The 10,060-nt window shown below is 38.3% G+C and overlaps 1 protein-coding gene across 1 annotated transcript in view; it reads left to right on the top strand.

Annotated features, from left to right (window-relative positions):
• Positions 1–971: 971 nt before the first annotated feature.
• The window catches only part of nol4lb (nucleolar protein 4-like b), a 111,802-nt gene continuing 102,713 nt past the window's right edge, over positions 972–10,060 (top strand). The window contains exon 1 of the mRNA XM_056238225.1: positions 972–1,490. Within this exon, the coding sequence (XP_056094200.1) occupies positions 1,149–1,490 (342 nt within the window). The 5' untranslated portion in view covers positions 972–1,148. The remainder of the gene's footprint in view (positions 1,491–10,060) is intronic.

Here is a 10,060-nt window from a genome sequence, read left to right as displayed (position 1 = left end):
AGTATGTGTATATATATATATATATATATAAAATAAAAAAAAAGTGTGTGTGTGTGTGTGTATATATATATGTATATATAGTTACATTTTTCTCTTATATTTTTATTTAACATTGCATGTTTCTATATTCACACACACATGAGGGTGAATAATTGATCTTTTTTATTTTTTGGGTGAACTAAGCCTTTCATTTTCATTCATCTATGTATTTACTGCATTAATGACTGGATGCAAGTGATTTACTGCAGTGGTGTGATGATGGAATTTATGAGATATGCTGCAGGCTATTTATACACAGAACACACACATATATATATATAATATAGCCAATATAAAATTCAAAACATTTCAGCAAATGTAATTTAATTGTAAATGGTCCTTAAATTCGGTTTGCTTGGATACAGTAGGGCTACTTTATAAATTACAAAAAAATAAAAATATATTATAAACCAGTAACATTTAAACGCAATAACCTCCTAGTCGATTTTCTTTTTCGGGACACGATCGTCTGCTTTGTGTTACTTGCTTTGGGATATCTGAACGCTTGCACTTCCTGGATCTGGACTGTCCCACAGCGCATGGGACGCCGCTCAAAGCCATCCACCCCACCGCCTCGTGTGTCAGTTAGTATTCCTCATATACCCCACATTACATGCACCTGTAATCCCGTCCTCCGCGTGAAGAGGCGCGAGGAGCGTCGAGGCTCGAGCTCATTCTAACAGGTGGTGGGAGCGATTTCAGGTGGAGCAGCAGTTCATTCACTGAACCGAGCTTCAACGAACGCTGAGAGGACCACTTGCTCCTCATTATAGCAACCCTTGGACTCCTGGGTGTATTAACACAGCCTAATCGTCGTATTTAGGCGAAAGACTGTTTGTTTTAACTGGCCTCAGCTTACAGGTGGGCGAAAGCCGTTTGTAGGACGGCCCCTCTTTCAGTTCCTCAACAGGAGACGCGGGACTGTCATTTGTTTGCCACCCTGTGGGACAGAAGAAACGGCTCCGTTAACAGGTGCGAGGTTAGACAAACAAACCGCAATTAGAAGAATATTTTAATTTGTATTCGCGGTAAAATAGGAGCTATCTAGCCTAAATATCTAACATTTTTTTACGAAGCCTCTTTCGTTCCGGAGGAGGACCGACAAAGCCATGTCAGCCAAAAAACGGATGGATTTAACGAGAAGGAGCCGAAGCCCCGCGGTGTCCGAGGCGGAGATGTTTGGTGATTTTCAGGAGTGGTGCCTTCGCACTTACGGAGACTCCGGCAAAACAAAGACCGTCACCCGGCGAAAATACAGCAAAATTCTGCAGACCCTCTTACAGAGCGACGACTTGGAGGGCGTCTATATCGAGAGCAACCACATCAACGCCAAATTTAAGTTCTGGGTGAAATCCAAAGGTTTCCAGGTGGGCAACACTGACGGCGAGCCGAGCGAGAGCGAGAATGGGGCAGCGGACAGACCGGTCCTGTACGTCCCCATCAAGGCAACGGTTAGTATGGGTGCTCTTTCCCCCGTCTGCTTATGAAACGCGCAATAGTGCGCGACATTTGCCTATGCAAATCTTGCGCCAGACGCACAATGGCGCACATGTTTACCGGTGAATCTTGTTCACGGTTGTATCTGTAGTGGAGTTCATGTCACTCTCGGGTCTCCGGTAACCACTTGTTCGTGTGTCACTCCGCCCGGTATCCACGGGAACGGTGGCAGCTCCGCCACCCGATTGTCCGGAAGCTGTTATTAGCCTACTATCAGTCACTAACAATCAATCAACACCAATTTACCCTTCAGAATATTAATGAAATTTACAGCTGACGAATCAAAAATTTGTTGTGAAAAGGCTATGTGCTTTTAAGATGGTCTACCAGAGAGATAAAAAATTATATATATATATATATATATATTAAATTTGTATACAGGCCATAACGTGAGCACCTCTTTGTGGTGTTGGTTTCGGTTTCTGAATGTTTTACTTTTTTATTTTTACTTTTTTTTTTGTGGGCTTGAAAAAAGCTGCCTATTGTTTGCAAAACAAAAAAACTGATTTTTTTTATGCTGGCATAAATGGTTTGGCATATTATTTATTATATTGTATCAACTTTGTATTATTATTATTATTATTAGTAGTAGTAGTAGTAGTTGGCTAGTAATGAAAAAATATGGTTTTGAAAAGTCAGTGTATAGTGTAACCAGCTTGGAAGACATTTTGTTGTCATGTGACAAGAAAACCAGACAACAGAGAGAGGAAAACTTTTGATCTTGAAGAGGTTTGATCAGTGTTAAAAAAGCTTGAACAAAATCTAACATATCTTTAGCTTTTTATGTGAAGGGACATATTGTTTAGGTCAAGTAGTCCTGAGAAAACCTCTTATATTTTTTACTTGATTATGCAGTACTTGACATTTGTGTTACCTTGATCTTTTGAGTAGTGTATTCATTGAGTAAACTCAAGTGTATTCAAAGTGCATGGAAAGTATTTCACTTGATGGTTACAGTACTTGACATTTTTAAAAATTAGTAGATCAAACAATTGGTAGAAATCAGTATAAATGTTTTTCGCTTTTCATCACCATTATCATTGACCCATATGTGTCTGTTTGGGGCTAATTAGACCAACACACTCTCATGATAATTCATAACTATTTTACATTTTGGTGAGTTGGTGGGCATTCGTATGAATCCGTGCAATCTCACCCGCTTATGCTGCAATGACAGGTTTAATTTTTTTTAAGCGTTTGTTTTCATACAATCAAATCGTTTGAATTCATATGGAATTTACAACTCATAAAAGTGTTATACGTTTTCTCATGATAATGTATGGATCAGTTTAGAAACAGCATCCTTTTGAAAGCCCAAATTCGTGCATTTATCTTTTTCGCATTCTATCATTAGGAAAAGTCACACAAAATGAATAATCTCTACAGCATTTATACGTATTGAGACCTGTTTTAGAGAAAAAAATGCATGATTTTAATAATGTTATCTTTCTCAAATGATTAATCATGTCTTTTTCTGAGCTGAAGAGTTCAGGTTTCCAAGCCGTTTTCTTTCTTTTTTTTATAATAATTGACTAAACCTAAACACACCTGCCGATTTAGTTCACCTGTGTAGCTTAGTGAGACGATATCAGTGTGTGGTATTATTGGTGAAAAGGCTAGTTAGAAGTGTGTGTTTGTACGAGAGCAATAGGGAGAGATAGAGAGGCAGAGACGAGGTGAGCAGGTCAGCTCTCAACAGAACAAATGGAATAATCAGCTGAAGATTCATCTTATGAACATTTCACTGATAAAGGAAAGGAAAGTGGTATGATGGAAAAGTTAAGATGGATGCGCTCTGTGTACCCTCATAATGAAGTGGCTGCCCCAGATTTGTCCTATTCAAATACTATTTTCGCTCACTCTCTTTGCTTTGGGTATGTGTGTGTTCTGCTTTCTTTATGAGACATTCCTCCCTTTCAGTTCACTCAGGGGGTGCTAATTGACGTGAACTGAGAGAAAGTGATTCCCTCACCATTCGATTAGCAGTGCAGAGACTGCGTAGGTAACACAAGATCCTGATCGCAGATCCAGACACTCTGACCTGTTGGTGAGCTCAGCTTAAAACAAAGCTGTAAGGCCAGACTCGCACTCAAGAGCATCTGTGTGAAGGAGATCTCGTCTATCAGCATGCTCATATCATGGCCATTGCCTGGAGGTTTTATATCAGATGTGAGAAATGTAGAATCTTATACCTGTAATCCAAATTTCGATTAAATGGAACTTGGCAAAGGTCACCTGGTGACCCGATTCTCTTGATTGAATGCTAAAGGAATAATTTAACCCCAAATCATTATTTACTCACCTTCATGTTGTTCCAAACCATATGCTGTCACTTTTTTCAGTGAGAAACAAATTTAGACGTGTCTAAAGAAATGTTATGCTGCTATTTTCCAGTGACATAGTGATTAAGTAACATGGACCAGTGTTGTTATTTGTTAACAAAAATTGAACCGTTAATAGTTTTCAGTAACTGAAATAAAATAAATGATAAATAGTAAAGGAAAAACATACAATTGTAAAAACGTAATTAAAAAAATCTTTGCCTTGCCTTGGCAACTAACTGAAATAAGTTGTAGTATTAAAATGACCAAAAATAAAACTGACAAAAATAAATTAAATCTACATATAGCAATATTACCAAAAACTAATAAAAATGTCAAAAGCACATAACAAAATGACTAAAACTTGAACTAAAATTAAAAATGAAAACTGATATAAAATACCATAATGATACTGTATTCTAAAATGACACTGACATTACTTTTTTTTTGGTGTCTTTTTGGTGTGTTTTGTTTTGTCCTTTTTTGGAGCTTCGCGGCTCCTAGCGACTATGACCTGTTGTGCTTTTGGAAGAGCTGCTCCAAAAAAGTTCTACTTTTGTGTCCATAGGGAAAAAAGCAACAGCAAAGGGTTTGGAACAACATGAAGGTGAGTAAATAATGATACAATTTAAATCTTGTATGAACCATTCCTTTAACATTTGTATATCTAAAATGTCTTATTTTACACTTAATTTAAGTGAAAACTATTTACAGTACACTGTAAAAAAAATCTGTAGAAATTACAGTATTACTGGCAGCTGCTTGCCAGTAACTTACTGTAGTTTTAAATTGATGTTATTTACTGGCAACAGTTTGTTCAAAGTTAAATGAACATTAAACATTAACAAGTCTTTATCTTTACAGAATAAAACTAAAATAACAGCCTCATGCAAAGCATTCTGGGAACCAAAATCTGAAGGAAAAAAACAGAAAAAGGTTGATGAAGATTTCTGGTTCCCAGAATGCTTTGGATTAGATTGTTATTTTATAATTTTATTCTGTAAAGACAAAGACTTGTTAATGTTTAATGTTCATTTAACTTTGAACAAACTGTTGCCAGTAAATATACATCAATTTAAATCTACAGTAAGTTACTGGCAAACAGCTGCATAACTACAGCATTTTTTTTTACAGTGTACTGCATTCTGTTATTTACCTCATTGGTGTGCTTGTGTGTAGTAGTAGTAGTAGTAGTTTGACGCTAGAGTGGACAGATCATAAGCTCGGTATGAAGACAATGATCAGTCTGCCGTTGTGACTGACAAACTGTTTTCTCTCAGATGCATCACTTTATTACTCAGTATTACTCATCAAAACAGTCGGCTTAAAATAGTGTGAATTCAGCAGACATCATCCACACATGGAAATGGGTCCTCAACTAACTCACCTTAAATGACCTGTAGCTGGAGAGTTAAGTGAGAATGACAGGATGAAATCGCTTATATTGATGAAGGCGTGAGAGGAGAAGAATGGAAGATGGAAGGATTTTTTTTTTCATATCAGCGCAGGACAGAAACATGACAATAGCCAGGTTTCCATCCAAGGATTTTTTTTTCAGTAAAAAAAAAAAAAAGGTTTAGTGCTTCAAACGGTTACCGATATAGCTGATGGAAATGCCATTTATCGACAAATTTTCTCAAGTGTCGACTTTTTCCATTTGACGAGATGGAGCAAGAGAAAGCAGAGGGGATTTCAGGAGAGGGAGAAAGAAGAAATGATGTTGAGAGAGAGAGAGAGAGAGAGAAAGAGGTGGCTGGAGGAAACAGTCACACAGCCATCACATGCAGTTGACACCAGCGTCTGTGGACACTATTAATATCCCCTAACGTTCCTCTCTTTCCTCCCTTTCTCTCTCTCTCTCCAAACACACTGAGCAACTGTTGCAGAAGAACGCTGTTCTCTCTTCTGCTTATTTTGTCCTAAAGCTTCTTTTATTTTGTGGGGTGGGGTAGGACAGGATAGTGGGAATCTCAAGACATTGACAACATAAAAACATCAAACACAGTGACCCCAAAAAGTATTTGGACACTTACACGCTTAAAAATGATTGCGTGTCTTTTGTGTTTTAAAAGAAAATATTATATTTAGAGGCACATTCTGAGTTGAGCTGGGTGTTAATACAGATTCCCTTGTTCAATTTGATTCTGATTCACAAGCTCTTGATTTTTCAATACACATTGCAAACTCATTTTGCCTAACTCCAATATGTGTAAAATATGGCACTCTCTGTCCTTAGCTGTATGTGTGTGCGTAGTCTAGCCTCTGCTCTGCCTAAGGGAGCATCTCAACTGGGACGGCCTGTTTTATCAGTCCATTCATCTCTGTGACCTAAAGGAGCCACAAACGCTGAGCTAAATTATTCTGTATTACTGAAAGACCCTCCCTCAGCACACACTAGGTGGGAATGTTTGATGGTTGTTTGTGTTTGTGGTCGGCCATGTGCAGGTGTAGAGGAGAGAATGTGGTTGTGATCGTTGACATCACCACGGGCAGAGGGAGGTGATTTTGCCGTGTTTGTCTGAACAGTCTGTGAGCTGTGATGTGTTTACCACCATTTCCAATTAGGGATGGGCATTTTGGTCATTTTTTTTCAGCATTTTATGCCATGATCGTCTTAAGAACCCTGTATTCTGTTGTATTCTGAAATATTTGTAGGCGTTTTTAATGGCAGTTCTCTATGTAAACAGAATTTTAAAATTCGCAAATTGCTGTCTGATGAACAGGGATACACAATATACTGGTATATTTGTATATTTTTGTGATGCCTAAATTCTCCTGTAGCATTTAAAAATGATTGATTTTAGTTTTTAGTGCTTTGTTTTGAATTTATTTAGACAAAATAGTTTATAATTTTATTTGCTCCCATTATCAATGGAAGCTTGCTTCCGCCACAGAATAAAAAATAAAAAGGCTAATTGAGACAATTTATCTCGTAATTCTGACTTTATAACTAACAATTTTGAGTTTATACCTCTCAATTCTGAGAAAAAAACCTTTCACACAATTACGTCCAGGTCATGTTAGAAAGAGCTGCTAATTTGACAAAGTTGAGTTTCTTTGTCACAAGAAAGCAAACTTCATCTTTCTTTCTCTATGCACCTCTTTCTCTTTCATGTGGACACTAAAGATGAGTAACCTCACAACACCCCCAACCCCCCCTAGTCGTTGTTACCCGGGGCTCAAATATCTCTTACACATACACACACAAAAAGCAGGTGTAGGGGAGCAGCTGGTAAGATTAGTGTCTGCATGTGTGTGTCGGTTGGTTTAGATGTTGTACGAGGACAATGATCTGAGTGGTTAATCATTCAGAGCCAGTAAAGAGCAAGAGTTTGTCACATTCACTGACTGCTCATCGAGGGCTCTCGGTTTATTCGGCTTTGCAACAATGAGAGAACCAGAGAAAACATCTCCTCTCCTCTTTCACTCAGATTACCTCTGCCGCACACACACGGCGGTCCTGACCCCCCTCTGCTAGTTAAGCAGCTGTAGATGTAGCTCCAGCGGTAATTGTGCTAGTGAGTGCTCAGGCTAACAGGAGCAGAGGAAGAGCGAGGAAAGGAGGGGGATGAGAGGACAGGGCAGAAGCTGATAAAAAGAAGAACACATTGGAACAGAGTGTTGTTCTGCTGGAGAAGGGGCCATACGGATGTTTGCAGGGCAGCTAGTGGTCAGTGGGTTCTCTAGTGTACACACACACACACACACAATGTCCAATTCTCCTCGGGACTTCATTAAGAGGTCCTACAGGTGTCACAGTAGAGAAAGCTCTGTTTTCTATTAAGAAACTGTCAGTGGTGTTTGTTCGCATAAGAGTAGCCGCTAAGATGTTAGGCCATTGGTAGAGCATTGCTATGCTGTTTTGGGAGATTTTGTTCAGGCCCAGTCAAAAAAAGCCCATCCCCAAGTCTCTGAGGCTATGTTTAGCCTACATTACATTACTTGCAACTAGCTGCTAAATGTACGTGGTATAGAGTTGCTATGTAGTTGCTAGGGTGTAATCAGTGTGATTCTATGCTTTTTAAAAAAAGCTATTTTGGTTGCTTAGGTGTTACTAGGATACTGATGACGTGTTTACTGGTGCCAGGGTGGGGCAACCTGTCACTCACATGAGATCAAGCAATAGCAAGCAACCACCATTCAACCAATTCCAAATGTACAAAATCAAGTCCTGCCCTACATTATTTTTCTTGTTTGAGAAGCCATTCAGATACGTCACAATAGGGGGGGAAAAAGACTATTGCAAATTGTTTAATGCCGACTTTAAAAGGCCATTCCTCCTCTGCAACTGCATTCACAACAGAATATGATTGTCAATAGCAAACTATGGTGTAGTGTTCTGTAACCAAACTGACTCCCTTAAATGTTCAGGACTTGCACTTGAATTTTGGAAAAAGTTTGGTTAATCTGTGCTATGTGAACAAAACCGTGAGCGCTCAAACTTGTGGGTTAATTAAGATTTGGTGGAAGTTTTTAATAATAATTTGAATAATAAATAAATAACACTGTGTCAAAAGACTTTCCTGTGTTATGGTAGTCTCAATCTGTGATATTTATCACTGTCACTGTGCTTACAAGCATAATTCATGGTTACCGTAACAATAAAAAAGCATTGTGACTTCAGTTGCAATACAGAGTGTCTAATTGCTAGAAAAGTAAGTATGGTTATGAGTTACTTGCCAAAGTTTATTACTATTCAGGTCACTATCCTCAAGTAACTGTGTTAGCTTTAGCATGCACCACTAATAAACTGATCTCATGACATTGACACTGAGGTTGTGTGTGGAATGAGAGATTAGAAGGGAGCACTGCATCATACTCTATCACAGTGGAACTAATTGATTTTAATAAAGTTGGCGTGAAGCTACTTTTGATATCTGCAAATAGAGTGACTCGTCCTGAATATTCATGAGCTATTCACAAGATTCACACACTTCACACAAAACCAAGCCTTTCATTCGGAGGACGGTCTATAATTTGGCCTCCCCATGAGGCCAGCCGTATCTGTGGCCATAGATTCAGCTGTGCAGCCACGAGGACAGATACGAGACTGAAAGAGTGATTATTTATGAATTAGAGAAAAGAGGAAGTGTCGTTCCACTACCCTGGAAGTCTAACAGAAACACATACACACAGCTGGAGGGAGCTAATGACAGACCAAAATGATTAGTTTCATTTATCACCCGTGAACGGAGAAATGAAATAAGTCTAATTTTCTTGTTGACTAGAAGGAGATTAATATTATGTGACAGAATACTGAAAGTCATACTGGAGGTACTGAGTTCAAAAATAACTGATGCAGTGATACACTCCCAGTGACTGATCTTCAGTGGCCAAGATTTATGGGTTTTTCAGTGCTGATGTTGCAAATATTTAGAGACAATAAAATTGTTGATTTAAGCTGAAGTATGTACATTTTTTAAAACATAATATCTGATTTCTGCCTCAGGAAAAAAAGATATGTGGAAAAAAAAGAAGTGTGAGAGAAAGTTTAAAAAAAAAAAAAGCCACATTGTGAGATATAAAGTTATACTGTAGGATATCAATTTGCAATTTTAGCAATTTGCAAAAAGTCTTACAGTGTGACTTTTTGTCTCATAATGAGATATGAAGTTACATTTGTGAGATCTGAATTTCCACAAACAGGGAGAGTTATTTCTGCAGTTCTGTTTGGTGCCACTAGTGGTGCAAAGATGTACTCCACTACTGTCTAGTAGTGTATGAATGTTATAAATATATTTTGTCATCCAGTATTGGGATCTGATAATATCCGCTATGTGAGGAAAGCTGCAACAGTTCAGTGCACAAATAATTCTTTTTCTCTGTTAATTAATGGCTTCGTCTGGGTATTTGAGGTGCACTTTTTATTGTAAGTCACCCTATTTATAGTAAAAAATGGCAAAGAATACTGTACAAGTATGTGAATTGGGATGCACCTCGTCATTTGACATGGCAGAGTACATCGACATGGCTGTTGTAGATTTTGGAAATGACACAAAGAGCAAACATTTCTGTTAGTCATTGGCCAGTGCTGATAATATAAACACCTCAAATATTGATCGGTTTCCTGGCCTGGTTTCTTATCCACGGCTGCATCACTGGTGAGAATACAAGAGCTAACAGTATACCAGCAGTCACTCATCTTCATTTCCACTGTCAGCATCTCACTGCATCTGCACACACACTATAGTAACTGCAGGACA

The sequence above is a fragment of the Rhinichthys klamathensis genome, unplaced genomic scaffold, assembly GCF_029890125.1.
Source record: "Rhinichthys klamathensis goyatoka isolate OS25496 unplaced genomic scaffold, OSU_Roscu_1.1 h1tg000510l_1, whole genome shotgun sequence".
Lineage (NCBI taxonomy): Eukaryota > Metazoa > Chordata > Actinopteri > Cypriniformes > Leuciscidae > Rhinichthys > Rhinichthys klamathensis.
This window is presented reverse-complemented; position numbering and strand designations above follow the sequence as displayed.